General features: G+C 42.4%; 2 protein-coding genes across 2 annotated transcripts; one reads left to right on the forward strand and one right to left on the reverse strand.

Moving 5' to 3' along the window:
- Positions 1-8,253: 8,253 nt before the first annotated feature.
- LOC143359474 (dual specificity protein phosphatase CDC14C) lies at positions 8,254-11,148 on the forward strand. Its single transcript, XM_076797413.1, is given in 10 exon segments — positions 8,254-8,329; positions 8,391-8,592; positions 8,768-9,042; positions 9,105-9,366; positions 9,449-9,578; positions 9,660-9,838; positions 9,933-10,090; positions 10,136-10,198; positions 10,787-10,906; positions 11,006-11,148. Coding segments are annotated over 10 exon segments (1,608 nt in total).
- Positions 11,149-11,160: 12 nt separating this feature from the next.
- On the reverse strand, positions 11,161-16,747 carry LOC143360009 (PHAF1 protein CG7083). Its single transcript, XM_076798498.1, has 8 exons — positions 16,458-16,747; positions 15,802-15,884; positions 15,467-15,694; positions 15,180-15,389; positions 14,947-15,096; positions 14,594-14,758; positions 14,138-14,314; positions 11,161-13,936 (listed from the first exon to the last, which is right to left on the reverse strand). Exons 1-8 carry the CDS (start codon positions 16,519-16,521, stop codon positions 13,739-13,741), a joined length of 1,275 nt encoding a protein of 424 aa, XP_076654613.1. The 5' UTR covers positions 16,522-16,747; the 3' UTR covers positions 11,161-13,738.
- Positions 16,748-16,937: the final 190 nt, after the last annotated feature.

Below are 16,937 nucleotides of genomic sequence, written 5' to 3' on the forward strand. Positions count from 1 at the left end.
CGTCGTTCTTTTCTCGACAAAATGATACCAAACACGATGCAATTCAGAGCATTTCTGATCGTTTGATCCACGATTTAATAGAACCTCTACTATCCGAACTTACATCTGAATTTTATGTTGGAACAATTTAATCGAAAGCGGTGCACATACAACGAATGATTCATAGTACACTAGATGCACAAAGAAATATTCAAAGATAAAATTGAGATATTTTGATCCAACGATATTTTTAAATTGTCACGAATGTGTTCGGTAAAAGTGTCACAGAAACATAATTAAAAATAGTTCCATCATTGAGAAGTGGAAGTGACGAGAAGCTTCTCATAAATATTGAGCTCTTTCGAATCAGAGTTGGGCAAAACGTAATTTCAATTACAATTACAATTACTTACCAATTACTGTAATTTGAAATTGCAGAAAGAAAATTACAATTACATTGAAACGCGGCCGGGTTGACTTTTGTTCAATTACTCAATTGTTTTGGTATTTGTAATTCAATTACTGAATTTACAATGTAATTTTAATTGCTAAGACTTCAATTACAATTACAAGTAATTACAATTACTTTGCTTCAAGAAGTAATTGTAATTGAGAGCCTCAGTAATTGAAAGGAGTAATTGCAATTACTTAACACGATTACAGTAATTTTAATTGAGTCTAACGATTACTTCACTGCAACTGTTCTTTCAAACAACTAATTTTTATGTTTTCTTATTGAAATTACAGTCCACTTATGCTCATGTAATTGCAGATGTAATTAATTACTGGCCAACTCTGTTTCGATTATATCGAAACCTGCGTGTTTGCAAATGAATAAAAAATCGACATTTCTCCAGGTCTAATGACACTTGATTGCCGACGGAATTTCTATGCAGACGGGTTGAAGAGACTCCTGTTGGACCGTGAGGACAGGTGCGCAACGAAACAACGTTCTCACAACGTTCTTGGTCGCGAGCACGTTTCCCAGCGCCGTTATCGTCCAGTTTTTCAACGCCACGGCTTATCTTTAACGGCGTGTTGCGTAGATATGTATGTATTCGGTTCAGGAGATCGCCGGATGGTTTCGAGGTCCCGACGCGATGACCGGAAGTTGTCGATACCGTAACGTTCGGGTACCAGCCAACCGGAAGCGGGTCCCACGTGTACCGTGGGCTACAGTCGAGGAGACTGGCTGTACGACGACTTTCTTAACCCGGCGCGACGACTCAACAAATCAATCACGTAAAAGAAACGTTTATGCGCAATGGTTTTCGCATATGTATGATCGCTTATTAAAGATTAAAGAGCCGACGTCTGTTGGTTAATTAGCTGACTGGACCCTGGCGTTTTGCAATGGTACAGCGGCGGTCTGATGATCCCTAGATCGATCTTGACGTTCTTCTTCGATCAATTAACATTTGTACTAAGGGAACCGTAACTCTAAGTGTACCAATTAATTACTCTGAACTTCTAGAGAATTTATTGTCACTCAGTTTCTACTGCAACGATGTTTATTTCAGAAAATATATTTAATTATCAGAGTATATCCTGACTTGTTTGTTAATGTTCACTTCTATCAGTATATGTCGTTAGTATATTTAATGTAGGAAACAGGGACATTATTGTCTGTGTAAAATTAAGAATCGATTAAAAGTTCGATACCCATAACACACATCGACTGCAGCAATGTCCGCTGCACCTTTAAAACAACCTTTTCTCCAACGATGCCGAATGTTGCTGCATGATCCCGATTATCGTTAAGATCGCCGAGAATTTATGTTCCCGAGCGATACTTTCGGGCGCAGTGACAATGAGTTAATGTATGATTTGCAATCGAATATCCAGGTAATTGGGACACGCATACGTAATTCCGAAATGTATTCGATGTTTCATCGTGTCTCTCGCACAGCATGGTTCGGTGTATGTGTATATGTGTGTGTGTGTATGTATGTATGTGCAGAGTACAGGTGGTTCCTGCAGTCTTCAGGAAGAAAGTGATCAATAACCGAGGGCCGGTATCAGAATCAATAACTGGTACGAAACAGGTTCGATCCTCCCATTGTAGGAAGAAGATATCCATTTTTCCATAGTCATGACGACGGCGACCCGAAAACGACATTAACAGGAACAGGTGGATCCTGTTGGCTTCGATAGCAATCGATAGATTGCGAATCTTCCTGCGTTTGTACTTTTCAGCGCTCTGTAATTAGTGGAACACAAGATTCAATACAATTAATTTAATTAATGTTCGAGTACCTCGCAAAATTCTAAACAAAATTAGTGCAATGATTCGATGAAACATACTAATACAATATTAATATACAGGGTGGTCCAGCTACAGGGTCCTATGGTCTCACAGATATTCTTGAATCGACTTCTTCCAGTTGATCCTCTAATTAGACACCGTATAAATATAGCAATTAAACATTGACTGACCGGCAAATAGGATTGAAAAAATGTATACAATTCGCTAAAAGCATCTTAAGAGTTTCAAGTTGGTTGGACGAAGCTTGCCATAAAAAAAAAATGGAAACGAATTTTTTGCTAATTAAAAACGGAGCTCTCCTCGAGCCAGACGTTGGATAATCGTTCGATCGGGGAAGATCGAAGAAGGAAAAGCGTATCGGGCACTCTATATTCCAAGGTCACGGCTGATGACGACCCGATATCACCGTTTCCCAATGAGAAAGCCCAATAAAGGCCCGGCTCGCGGCGATCACGATCTCACCGCATCTAAAATCACCCAGCGGTCCTCGTGATTGTATTAATTCACTTGACAGAATACAGAATACGGGACGCAGAGTGTATACAGATGCCATGTGGACGGGGGCCCCGGGCGTGTGTGGATGTGGACGTATTGTCTTCTCGGCTCCTTTCTCGCATTAGCATAAGAATTCAGCGTGTACCTGAGCCGCGTATCAATGGCCGTCCCGGTGAATCAAGACTTAAATCTTGCACCATGATCACCCGCCGACAGTCGAATGTTGAAATATCGTCATCCAGCCGATTGGAAACCTGGAACGCTCGCTGACCCACACCCCCACCTGGTTTTACACGTTCGACGGAGAAGAGGCCCGGTCGCTCGTCAACGTTTTCTCGGAAGAGGGCAAACCGCGTCGCGAAAGTCTAGAGAAATCCGAAAGGCGACGCACCGGCCGAAAATCTTCCTCGAACACCAGCTAGATCTTCGTTCTGCGCGAATTTTCTTAACACGCCGATTGCCGTGCCAATGAGATTTTTTTCGGACGGAAAGGTCTGGCTGACCAACACGAAACTCTGCATAGGTCTCTAGGACGCTTTCAGCGAGTTATACAAATTTTTCCAGTCCGATTCGTTGGCGTTTGTTTCTATTCACGATAGACGCTCCTCATCAACCAGGTTTTAATAGGTGAAAAATATCGATCGCATTTCTTTTCAGATGGAAAGGATTGACTGACTGACTTGGAACTCTGCACAGATTTATAGGATGCTTTTAGCGGGCTGTGTGAATTTTTTCAATCCTGTTTCTATTTTTAAAAAAAAGTTATTCTAATTTTTAATTCTTGAAGAAGTAGGCCGTCTTTAGGTGGACTACCGTTGATAAAACTAGCGGATGAACTTAGTAGCTCGCGAGATGTTGAAGAACGCCTCGCGTCGACAGCAAAAGCTGTAAGAACAGCGCTGTTCGAGGAGCAATATTCCATCGGCTGGAACACAATCTCCGGTAAAATGATTTCGTACAAATCCTTCTGCGTCGCGTGCACGCACACGGACGCGCACACGCGCTACCAAAATGCCGGCCGTGGAAGAGCGCTGAGGAACGTGTACGGGGACACGAAGTGTACGTGTTCTGCGAGTGAGAGGCGATCGATGGTGGATAGATGCTCGCTGGCTCCGCTTCCGCGTGGACGGACAATCGCCTTTGACGAGCTGGTTGCTCAGGCAGCGTGTGCACGCGCTATCCAGCCAGCCGCCACGGATTTCTTCAGGTTCGAAGCTGTGTGTGTGTGCGCATGTGTGAGAGAGGGAGAAAGAGCTCGAACAACCGTGTCGTTCCACACAGGGAGCCACGGTAATGTCTGGATACGTGTGACAGAAATCTGCACGACATTCTCGAAAAATTCATCCCCTCTACCGCTGTGTATCTCTTCAGCGTTCCAGCTTTTAATTGTTCTACCTTGACGCTTTTACCGACGCATTCGTGGCAATTTTCTGATTAAAACGAGCCAAAACACGATATCGTTAGGAGCATGCTTGCTCATTTAATCCACGATTTGATGGAACCTCTACTATCCGAACCGGTAATCTTCAAAACCACTTCTTCAGTCTCCAGGTTCAGCACGATTCCTAAACAACAAGATTGAATCTAGAACTGTATTATTACAGTTCTAGATTACATTACCCGAGCAGTTACGATCTTTCTCTGACTAGTTCGGATAATGGAGGCTGCGCTGTATCGTGGATTAAACAGACATACGTGATCCAAACTGCGTCGTGTTGGGTATCATTTCAATCAGAAAACTGTAAGGAATACGATGGTAAAGGTCTCATAAAAAAATCATGGGAAACATAAAAATTAAATTGTTGATTAAATTGTAAGTACACATTTGCCCATATTATAGGCAAGATTATCCACCAAATAGATAACAAATACACGTTTTCTCGTGGTCCGACTCGAATAATTTGAGCAGCCGCTGCATCTAGAGAGCGTGTGCACCCACACGACAGCAGGAGGAGGTCTCGGCAAGAGTTTGCTGGCCGAGTACAAGAAGAAAGCTTCTCTTCTGGCCTGACGTTCCACGCCACGGAAATTCTCCTCTCCCGGTGTCTCTCCTCTGGTCGCTGGATGACCGCGACCGATACGCATGAGCATTCGGATCACGACGACCGGACCGGGCACGTAACAATTTCTGTTCCCGGGACTGGAGCCACTGGATGGATCGTCGATCCTTCACAGTTCGCTGTCTCCCGAGCTCAGCCCTCACCCGACCCCCTTTCAGCCCACCCCGCTCACCTGTAATCATCCAGCTGCGGAAGACCGCTGGTCTCTCTTATGCAACTATTTCTATGTTTCCGGTATTCGGTTTATTGACGGGCTACTCTAGTGTGACTGGCCCGAAAAATCGATCTTCCTTGGGTGCGAAAGCACAGAGATGTAGTCTTTGCATCTCTGAAATTGCTAATTTTTGGCTTCTTCTTCCAACAGATGCAATTTTGCACAAAGAACCGCAGTCCAGCAATTCTTCTATAAATTACGTGCGCTCTTTCCAGCATCGAAGCGCACTGACACCATGTCTACATTTCGCTCTTCTTTCGCCTAACTAGTTCACTTTATAGGAACAAAGTGAATCGATTTAACCTGTGAACGACTCACGGATTAGGAATACCAGGAACGGATGAGAGGCATGTACAGTTTGCCAGGAATCGACAGACAATGGATCAGAGGAAATCCCTGGGTATAGTCGGTGTACCTGACGATGAGTGTTTGGTCGTTAAATCCACGAAGAAGGTGTCCGTTTGGAGGCCGAATCGCGGCCACCAACATCCTCCGTTCTGCGGTCTGGTCGTCGTGTGCGGCATGAAGATCCGCTCATTGTCTCTCTAATGCATATTGACTATTAACAGCAAATCCGTTTTCCTTATAAGCGAGGATATAACTACGTCACGTCCTTATTCGCGCAGCAGAGCCACAGCCAGTCGGCTGCGTTCATCTTGGAAGCGAAGGCGGCCACCATATTCGGCGGTCCCACCCACGCACAATGCCGCCGGTAGGGTTCATAAAGATGCCTCGCCCGTTTCGACGATCGATCGACTCGGCTCGAAACCGGCAAAACTATATTTCTCTCCCCCACCCCGGAGGGGTGACAGGGGACGGAGGAAAAAGAAAAGAATCGGGATTCATCGGGGCTCTCGTCCGAGCGGTAACGTTACCCGAGATACGAGCGCGCTTAAAATAGATCTCCGCGAGCGATACCGGCTGGAAGCGTAATTAGCAGGCCTCGATTACACGGCTGGCATTCCACGGAAAGTGTACTTTGCCTTCTTTCTTCGCCTCTGACTGCGACCTTGCTCCGATTCGCGAAATATCGGCTCGCGCGACGGAGAAACTTTTTCCCCGAAAGCAGTTCGTCTTCGACATATGTAGTCCTCCGAGGGAAGATGAACACTTAGGCGGCACAAGAAATGTATCGTAGGACGATCGAATTCACCTGAAAATGTAAATAAATGAAATAAATTAATGTAGAAATTGTACGCAACGAGGGACACCCCTCGAGAAAGTAGGAAAAATCGGCGAAAAGTCAGGATGAGAAGAGAGATGACGAGGAAGTGGAAACGCGTGCGTACCAGAGGAAAAGAGGTGCGCAGAGGGCAGAGAAAGAATGATTCTAGTGGGGAGAAAGGGGGAACGGGGGAGGATGAGACAAGAGAGAAAGAGAGAGAGAGAGGGAGAACGGGCGACTCGGTTTTCGAATGCGTCGCACGAGTCGCTACGAAATCTCGGATTCTATTAACGGAGAAATTATAACGGATTGACGGACGCAGGAATGGATGCACAGACGGATGGACTGTGCCGCCTCCTGTCCCGGGAGAGAGATTTCTCTTGAATCGTAAATACCGATCGGGCCACGGGCAACGATGTCCACGCACCGCGGCTAAGTCGGTCTCTCCCCTGGCCGGGCCGTGGTTCTACACGTTGCATGTTCAAGTACTTCCCGGTACAAATTGTACCAGAGGAGGCCGGTCTCTCCTCTGCACGTTTATGCAACCTGGATAAGGAACGCATCCGCGTCGCGTCGCGCAGACCACCCGATTTCGATGGGGAGCACCGCCTATCCGCCAGGAAAACGACACAACGCGACGCTACCGATGCGTGCAGCTCCGTGGAAAATCGAGCCCGAACACCGGAAACCGTGGAACGCGGCACCGAGACCGGCCACCGATCGATCCGCCGATTTCGAAATCTTCCCCGGTCTCCCCCCGGAAACAGGGACGTCGCATGCGATCGGCAAGTTCAGCTTCGTTTCTTCGTTTACCTCGCGAATTTTTTATAACTGAACGTGTGGAGACACATTTTTTAAAATTTTTGCTAGGTTTAGAATATGTTCCGAGAGCATGCACAAAAATTCTCAGATCGAAAGAGTCACTTTTTAAGAAGAGGCGGCGGGTTTCTTACAGAGTCGTCACTTTTTTGGAGAAGCAAACCCCGATTTCGTACAGGTTGGCCACAGCAATTTTTCCGAACCGATCGGTTGAAGCTAGAATTTTGTAATTTTTATTATATTCAAACGATACCTTGAAGAGTATATCTAAAAAGTTTTAGCACGAAAGAATCATTTTTTGGAAAGGTACAACAATTCTTTACAGAATCCTGTTTTTTCCGATATGCAAACCCTGATTTCGACTGGGTTTCCACCTTTCGGAATTTTTGGAAACCAATCGGTTGAAGCTGGAATTTTTTAATTTTTGTTATACGTTAACGACACCTTGAAGAACATACCTAGAAATTTTCAGTTTGCAAGACTCAGTTTTTGAAGAGGTGTGACAATTTTCTCCAGTCTTCAGTTCCCGTTGCAGATCTGAAATGAAAGAATGGAAAACTTGATTACTAAATATAACGATATTACGTCCAATGTTCATGTATGCAGTATAATTTACAAATGCGAAGTTGCACGCGATAGTATAGAGAAATTGGCTGTTTTTCTTTGGATTGAATGCAATTGGTACCCGTGCGAGAAAAATCTGAGAAGCGCGAAGTCCAGGCAAACATCTTTTGGTCAAACTGATTTGTCGAAATGATTAATTTGGTATGGTAAATTGCAGTAAATTTGAAGACGAATTTCTCTTGGTTATAAAATGAAAATTTCAAAGGGTAAGTGAGAACAACCCTGCCCCATACCATCGAAATCTTCATAAAATCCTTTCGTCAATTTAACCCAACTCACCGCTAAAAATGATTGTTTACAAAATTACTTACAAAATATTTCGCTTCCGCAATCTAGCACCAGCGAATCATGCACTCGATGCACAATAATTATCTCCGAGAAATCAGATGTCTGTGACGACGAGAAAAGTATATGAAAACCAATCGAGAATGATTCGATAATGGATTAAATCGACTTTAATTGAATTTATGTTCAAGATATGATTCGGATACGATCGACTGCCGGAAGCCAGAAAATTTTAGCAATAGCAACTGGGTATTTGCCTATCGAAACATGATCGATGTCTAGATCGTGGAGCACGAATATTTTTGGAAAATATTTTTCCTCTTCCACTCCGCTCGATCGCTCCACGATGTACGGTCCGAAGAGCTCAAGATTCTTGAGAAATTATCGCAACATTTATGACAACAGACTCGTCGACGTCGAAGGTACCACCATGTTCGAGGTTTGTAATAATTTTACCATAGTCTCATTTTGTTTATTCCTTAGATGTCACTACGGTTTACAAGCACCCGGACCTTACCCACATCTGCGAATACATAAAGGATCGATTTTATTTCGCCACGCTGGCCAATGGGCGAAAATATGCGAGGAGCTCCGCGCACATTCACTGTTTCACTGTCGACGACGAACTGATTTATAATAACTTCTACAATGACTTCGGACCGCTGAATATCGCTTGCCTTTATAAGTGAGTCGAATCTCAATTGTTTGCAAAATTTTATCTCTGTGGCTTGGTGTTCCCCAAAATTATCCAGCAATTTTGTAACAAAATTACTGTGATGTTCGCTGCAGCAACATTTGAAATTGCAATTTTAATAGTAAACAAAAAAAAATTTATGTTATGTTGTATGTTTATTTTTTTTTTTTTTTTTGTAACAAATTGTTAACAGATATTGCAGCAGCGTGAACAAGAAGCTACAGAGCCCGGAGAACAAGCATAAACAGATTGTGCACTATACTGTGCAAAGAGAAGACAAAAGAGCAAACGCTGCTTATTTGGCAGCTTCGTATGCTGTGTTGTACTTAAACAAAAGCCCCAAGGAAGCTTATAATACTCTTTTCATGGGGAGCGATTTGCCGATTACGCCTTTTCAAGACGCTTCCATGGGGTCCTCGATTTACCACATCCACATACTAGGTAAGAAACACGAACTCGAGTAAATATTTCGAAATATTTTTTAAATATTCATTTCCCGATAGATTGTTTAAACGCGCTCCAAAAGGCAGCTTCGTTTGGATTTTTTCGTTTCGACGACTTCGACCTTGTCGAATACGAAAAATACGAGGACATGAGGAACGGAAATCTAAATTGGATGGTGCCGCAAAAATTTCTGGCGTTTGTGGGCCCCAGCACCGAACCGGGAACACCGTATCACCCTCCTGAATGTTACATCAATTATTTCTTAAAAAATGGCGTCACCTCTGTGGTTAGATTAAACAAGAAAGTGTACGACGCGTCGAGGTATGTCAATATTTTTATCCTGTTTTTGAATACTCTGTGAACAATTTATTTGTTTATGTAATTCGAATTTGTCTTTGTACAGATTCACCACGGCGGGCATTTCCCATTACGACATGTTCATGCCGGACGGTACTGTTCCACCGAAGAGGGTTCTACACCAATTTCTTTCGCTCAGCGAAAATACCACCGGCCCGATAGCAGTCCATTGCAAAGTAATCGGCGAAGTTCCATTTTTAAAAAGTGTTTTCGTGTCCCCCTAGATTTATTTTGCTGTTTATATGCCGGTATCGTAGGCCGGCCTGGGCAGAACGGGTTCCCTAATTGCGGCTTACTTGATAAAACATTACAAAATGACGGCGAGAGAAGCTATTGCTTGGATAAGGATTTGCCGACCCGGTTCTGTTATCGGACATCAGCAAACGTGGCTGGAGAACGTGGAGAAAAATTTGCTGCACGCTGGCGAACAGTACAGGTAGCCAAACGAAACATTTGCAATATTAAATAACAATTATTACTCTCATTTATCGTACAAATACCTATTTTGTATTTTTTTCTTTCTTTTGCAGACTAAAACACTTTAGTAACCAACATCATAAACGAGGAATATATTCAATGCTAGACAAAATGGAAAGAAATGCACGTGAATCATCCCCGATTGCAAGCCCAGGTGAACAATCTCTGTTCATATCTATGCAACATGTTCAAAAGATTTTTGTAATGTCAAGTATGATTTCCTCGAGAGTAAAAAATAATTTTTCAAATATTTCAGAGTCAAACGAGTACAATACACCGATCGAAAAATCGAACAAGACGAAATTCACTCGAATTCTAGGTAAGTCTCCGCAATAATAACAATTTTTAATTATTTACTCGCAGAAGACTAATATATGAAGATAATATAGTCCAACTGCTTAATTTAGAATAAATTTCGTGGCTCATTTTTCGAAATTGCCGCAGTTGTACATGTAAAAGATTTGAAAATTCTTACTTGCGCGCCAAATATCGATCGATCTATCGTTGACTGCGCGCGCAGCAAGTTTTGAATCTGTTGCCGCGGGTTTTCGAGTGTACAGACGCGCGCGCATTTAATACAGATGCGTGCGCACCTTGTTAGATGCGCACGCACCTCTTTCTGGAAGCAATCGTTTGAATAGGAGACTGTCTAAACCCGCGAACATAATAATTGTTGTTTTATGCCAATGATTTTCTGATTCATATATCAACGAATTATGTACAAAATGAATGCTAATCCGAGTAACCAAACGATTCTCCTCGAATAATTCAAACGATATGTCTACTTTGCCGAATTTGGTTAGGTTGTATGAAGTGCAAAGAGATTAAAAAAGACAACAGTTATAATAAGTCTTAATGTTTCAAGTTCCGGCTTATGAAATGATTTATGATTACCATTTAATCGCAGGGAGGCTCAGGAATATTAGAGGAACAGATGATTCGGAAAGAGAATCGCAGAGTTCCCGCACCATGACACAAGGAGACCGATTGAACGCGATCAAGATGAACAGATACAAACAACCTCGAAGTTCGGAATCACAGAAAAACTGTCCAAACTATTCACTCGACGGTTTTCGCACTCCACGCAAAAGGAAATAAAACAGGTAAACGATGAACAAAAAATTAGCTGTTTTATTGCGTTCGGAACACGACCGGAACGAACATTGTCACAATCGATCGCTCTCGATTGGTCAGCAGAACGGTTTTTTCGAAAGTAATACGTACATCGAAGGATTGTCGAAGTCAGATATCCGCGAAAGAGAAAAATGATTCAATAGAAAAATGGTTTTACACGATTTTTATAGTCCATTCGATACAAAATGATTTTCTTCTTCTCGTATAAAGTAAATAGAGAGACTTCTCTGGGAGTGATCGCTCGAAGTAAGTATATAGAGAACGTAATTTCCATACGTTTCGTTGATTTAACGAGTTTTTAAAATTTTTTTCCCCCCATTTAGCATGACACGCGTAAAAATTCGACGGTCTATATACTCACTCGAAGTTGATTTCCACGCAAAAATAGCTCGACGTAGCGTTGACAAAACAGGAGGTATTCGAAATAGAACCCGAGAAACAAGGACAGCCGCGATTTCCTGGCTGAACGAGCGCTGTCCGCGTCTCTCGAATTGTCTATAACCTAACAATTATGCGTCGATTAACACTTTTTTCGTATTTTCTAGAGGTGTGCGGGATCCAGAAAACATTGGGCCGGGGCGGGTTGAGAATTTTATTCTGGATCGGGGTGAAGAAAATTCCCAAGAATTTTATTGGGAATCCCGAATATTCTCAGGAATAATCCCGAAAATTTCCGAGAATCCTGAAATTTTCGAGGACCCGATGCCCCAACCCGCCCCAACCACCGACTACCCACTTCCGGGTTCTCGCACACCTCTAGTATTTTCCCTCGTTTCCCATTCGGAGGCAGGCGTAATGAGATCAATTCGTCTTCGAATTTCGAATAAAGATTCAATGAAAGGCGCAGATAGATTCGGAAAATAGAGTTTTTACAACCGTTCGGTATACACAAACGTCCCGATACTTCCCTAAGGTCAACGTGAGAATAAGACAAAAAGCATGTTCGCGAGTCTGTGCGGTTAAAAGTGTTAATCAAAGTAATTATACATATCGTACAATATTTCACGTGTGTCCATATAATGGTCTTCGTTATTATATTTCACGATTATTATTCGTTACAGATGATCTTATAATCACTGTAGATTATATCAACTATATCGAGGATTTACACGATACATAAAACATAGCTCTGTTTCGCGTTACCCTATACAGTTTACTGGGAAACAACTCGGAGATAGGGTCATTTAGACGATTGTGCAATTTAACATCCAAGTGAATCGAAATTCGTAGAAGAAAGAAACGAAAAACGAACTTTCCGTTAGTCGCTGCGTCGCGGCGGTTTTACAGAGGAATCCATTGTTACATTTAAATACTAAAAAACACTAACGGGTCTAACCGAGCTCTGCGTTATACATTCATACCGCAATATTTACCTAACTGCACAGAGAGAAATATAAGAAAAAGTATATTATCAACTAAATTATTATCTCCTTTCGTATTTTTTTTTCGGTTTTTTCTTCTTCTTATTCTGTTGTATGTGTGTTGTGTTAATGCAAACAAGTAGTCAATGTAATCTATGTTTTTTTTTTCTCGAATCTTAAAATCTGTCGTATCACAATGTTCAAGAGTGTACAATAGATAGGAGCGTAAAAAAACAGGCCATCTGTTTTAATTCCCCTCGCACAGAGAAACATACGCTTTTTCGCTCAGCATATATAATCTGCGTCGTATTGGTACTTCTTTTTTTAAAAGAGAAGTCATTGCTATGTTAAGAAATTAACGTATAGTATATTCAGAATACTATAATTCACATTGTTACGTACAATTCTGTACAGACTGTCCGGGTGGGTGCCAGAACACGGTTCTCACACCCGAACGATATTTAGTTTCCGGTTGTACCATTCATTTTTGTTTTCTCGCCTGTTAACTGCAGCATGCGTTACAAAATTTTCATTCAAGAAACTCGCACATCTTCTTTTTCGCACTTGCACTAAGCACATTATTACATTTGTTTTACGATTATTGAATCGTTATTGTTGTTATAATCACTGTAGATTCATCAACTATCAAAATTCTTATTATCCTCTGGAACTACATCCCCTTTTCCTTTGTTTTTATTTTTTTCTTTTTTTTTTTTGTTCTTTTCAATCTATCGAGCTCAAATCGTTACAATTATTGATCGCTCACACAAAACCACATCTTTTTTTATTCTCAGCTATATTTAAAACTTATAACCAAAAGATAAAAACAGTATATTAAATATGATATTATCGAATATTGCAGACACTTGTACCCCTTAGTTGATGTTCTTTTTGCTTTTTTTTTTCTTTCCACACGATTTTTTTTTCCTTTTTTTCGCTCGTTTATTTCCCCGATGGACGCATCCAAGGAAGAATGTAAAATATTATAAGCAACAATACGTGATATTCAAAATGATATCGTCTGGTTTCTGAGCCTCACGCTGCGTCACCTTTCTCTCCTGGCAATCGAAAAAACGTTAACTGATTTCCCTAACGTCCTCGTACATGCGTTTAACGTTAAACGGTTACTGTTAAAAAGAACTGCGTCTGCTATCTGACACCGCGTCGCTCTTATCACTTCCCTCCGGGACCACGCAGCCTTTCGGAGTAACTGTTATAATGCGATTGCCAACTTTAAAACCTGCCTATTCCCTTACATATTTCTTTTCGGGTTTTTTTATGTTTCACATCATTCCAACGCCATTTCTTCCGTCAGCTCTTCACAGAGCGCTCAATAATGCACCATGTCGCGCGAATGTTCAAGGTCACGCCGCCCTGTACAAAGTTACGCTTGCGATGTGCTGATTCGCCATGACCTCGACGATCGCGTCGCGAATACCATAACAAAACGTGCATCCGAACGGATTTGTCGTGTTCGTCGAAGACGCTCGATTCAGGACCACAGGTCTCGCACTGGCCTTCAACTGCTCGCTTATTCTATCCCATTTAGTATAGGCAGTGATCTGAAGAATAAAGACCAATTAATACTTCTTTTGTATCTCAAAAGTCACGACGGTTTATCTCCTACGACATGCAACCTACGGATGTTGCAACTGTGTTGCGAACGCGCGGAGTCAGCACCGATAACGTTCTATCATTTATCTCGAATGAAAAAATAGCCTGAGTGACGAGAGGGTAGACATAAAATAGAGTCCATGTCTCACCGTAACTGGAGATAGGGAAACATCAATAAGCTTTCCCGACTCAGTGGAATTATTTTCTGGAGGCAGCGATAACGAGAATTCGCAGCGATGATACATATTAAAATTATAGTGTCCAGGATAGTTTGTGTGTAACACAAACTTCTTAACACATTGGGTTTTGGCATCAAACAAAACGTCCTGCGAATGATACATGACGTTAGATAAAATTGTATGTCATAATTAGACTGCGGATTTTGTGCATTTACAGTAGAAACGGTTACATGCAATTTGAAAGAATTTAAGAGTGACATTGTATTATTGTTAGCTTTTTGAAGTTATTAAAGAAAGAAAGAAATTTCTACTAGATTCCAATTTCTTGCAATTGATGTAGACTATTTTTAGTTTGAAAATCCGTAGTCCATTCATAATGTGAACAGTATTAATTTCATATCGTAAGACGTTTCTTAAGAAGCTTACCAATCCTAAGGTAAAATAATTGTAGAAGAAATCGGATCGCCTAATTTTATCGCGTTTGTGCGCATGAGGACTGTGAATCCGCATTTTGTCCTCTGCCTTGAAGAACACACGTGAAGGTGCGCCCAAAGCGCTCAACACATCTTCACAGGTATCGCCGAACAACACCTGAAAACGCACAGTATTTTTTTCACTGCTCATTTAATCCATAAAATCAACCCTTCGCAACTGCACTGTCTCCTTTTCGAAAGAACATAAAAAGTTTGTTTCATGCGGTTTATAAATGCGTTCGAGTCCCTGGTAGGTAATCTGAGGAAGGTCTTGGAATGTGACGTAGTTAAATTGTAAACTAGTACCTCTTTGGTTAAGCAGTGTTTCTTCGGCTCTAGTAATACCCTGGTGACAGAGCTACCTTCTGTGAAGAGATGCAGTCTAAGACCTCGAGTACGAGTCTTATCTCGCATAACGTCTGCTTTCTCTAAATACAGATTATTATGATAGCAGACCTGCCAAAGAACAGATGTACAGTGTTAATGCTGTCTTCGCTAATGTATGTCTTAAACTACAAACACTAACAAACAATAATTACAAGCGGTAGGGGAGGTGGAGGTGTCTTTAGGTTGTGCTCGTCGCTTCCACTCCCAGCGGCCATGTTACCAACATAGATAGCTGTCTTTGCGACAAGAGGGGAAGTCCCGTTTGGAAATTGTAATGACCCAAGTCCGTGAGCATACCCGGGTTGAAACTTTGAGTCGATGGGGAAGTAAAATGACAGTCCTCGGAAGTTCAAAACAAACACCTATGGAACAGAACACAAATTGTTAAATAATTGTCTTGTATTCGTCGAGAGTTGTTGATAGAACCAAAACGCTGTACCTGTTTATCGCTATCGTAAACACCAGGATGTGTAGCCCCAAACGAATGCTCGATCTGTTCGATAGATGGCAATACCTCTGGTGAGTTGAATGGTAGACCGCAGTACTTAAGTTTCACTAATTTCATATTATAAATTTCAATTATCTTGAGCCTTTGCACCACTGGGTCGAATATAAGCCGAACGCCGTCGTGAGGTAAATTTATCACTAAGTCTACGTCTAAAGGATTCTGCAAATCAGATGTCGATTGAACAACCACCAACATAGAGAAAACAAAAATGGTGAAACCCTGCGAAGACATTTTCTCAAAAACGAATTTAAATTTATTTTACTTACACTATCGCTATAAAGTACTTGTACTCCTCTTATAATGCCCACTTGGGATTGTATTATTGACACAGACTGGGAAAAATGCATACCTAGAAAGACAACCAATCATCCCATTGGAAATGCGGTGTATGTATGTGTGTATATATGCAGCAACAAATTAATTTCAACCCGGTTATGCATTATTTCATACTAAATGCGCATAAATAAACGGCCCGACGTAACTAAACGACTCCCGGCGGACAGTTCTGTATTTTTCAGCGGATGGCACAGCCGAGCGTCTATTTCTGATAAATTGTCAGTCCAAGAATGGATTCCCAGCCCCAGAGAACGCTGAACAAAGTGGCGAACGGCTGTCAACAATTACATAATGTGGCAACAAAATATTTATCCGCGGATGGGCTCCATTTTCTTTGTTTACGCGCATACGATTGTCAAGCGGAGGTGTTTACAAATAGAGCCGATATTACGGGGTGTGTGAGTGTGCGGGCTCGCTTGTATCACAGCAGCATCAATAAGACGCACTACGGCCCCCGGAGCCCCGCGATCCTTCCCATTGATCCGTTCGTCTGTCGCGGATCGATTCGGATCGAGATTGACACGTTTGAAAATTACGCGTAATACGGGATAGGCCGCGATACATTATGAGTGATTTCGTCACTTGCCTAAAATAAATTCCCACTGCTCGCAGCCGAGGGATCTCTCGGGCACCACCTCCAGCTCCAACATTCTACGAACTTCCCCGTGGGCTGGTTTTTACTTAGACAAGGTAGAACGGCACGCACAACGCGTCTCCAACTACCATGAGAACTGCGTTGCCCCTTTGTCTACGTATCGCACTGTTACTAGTCACCAGATAGCCATATTGCTTCCCAAACAATAAGCCTCGACGCACTGCTCACGGCTGGCAAACTGTCACCCGAACAGCTGATACGTACCGCGGAACACGTAAAATCAAACCGATGTACCGGCCGAACGCGCGGCCATCTTGTCATGCGAGAATCAACTTCATTCTGGCTTCGATAGGTGGCGGAGGATGCCGAATCCGCTCCGGTGAATTCCGAATTCGTTCATGCTTGCGCCACAAGGGGGACACAGACCAATGGGGTTCCGATTCACCTGCATGCGTAGAGGAAAGGGGGAGA

This window comes from Halictus rubicundus, chromosome 12 (genome assembly GCF_050948215.1).
Source record: "Halictus rubicundus isolate RS-2024b chromosome 12, iyHalRubi1_principal, whole genome shotgun sequence".
Lineage (NCBI taxonomy): Eukaryota > Metazoa > Arthropoda > Insecta > Hymenoptera > Halictidae > Halictus > Halictus rubicundus.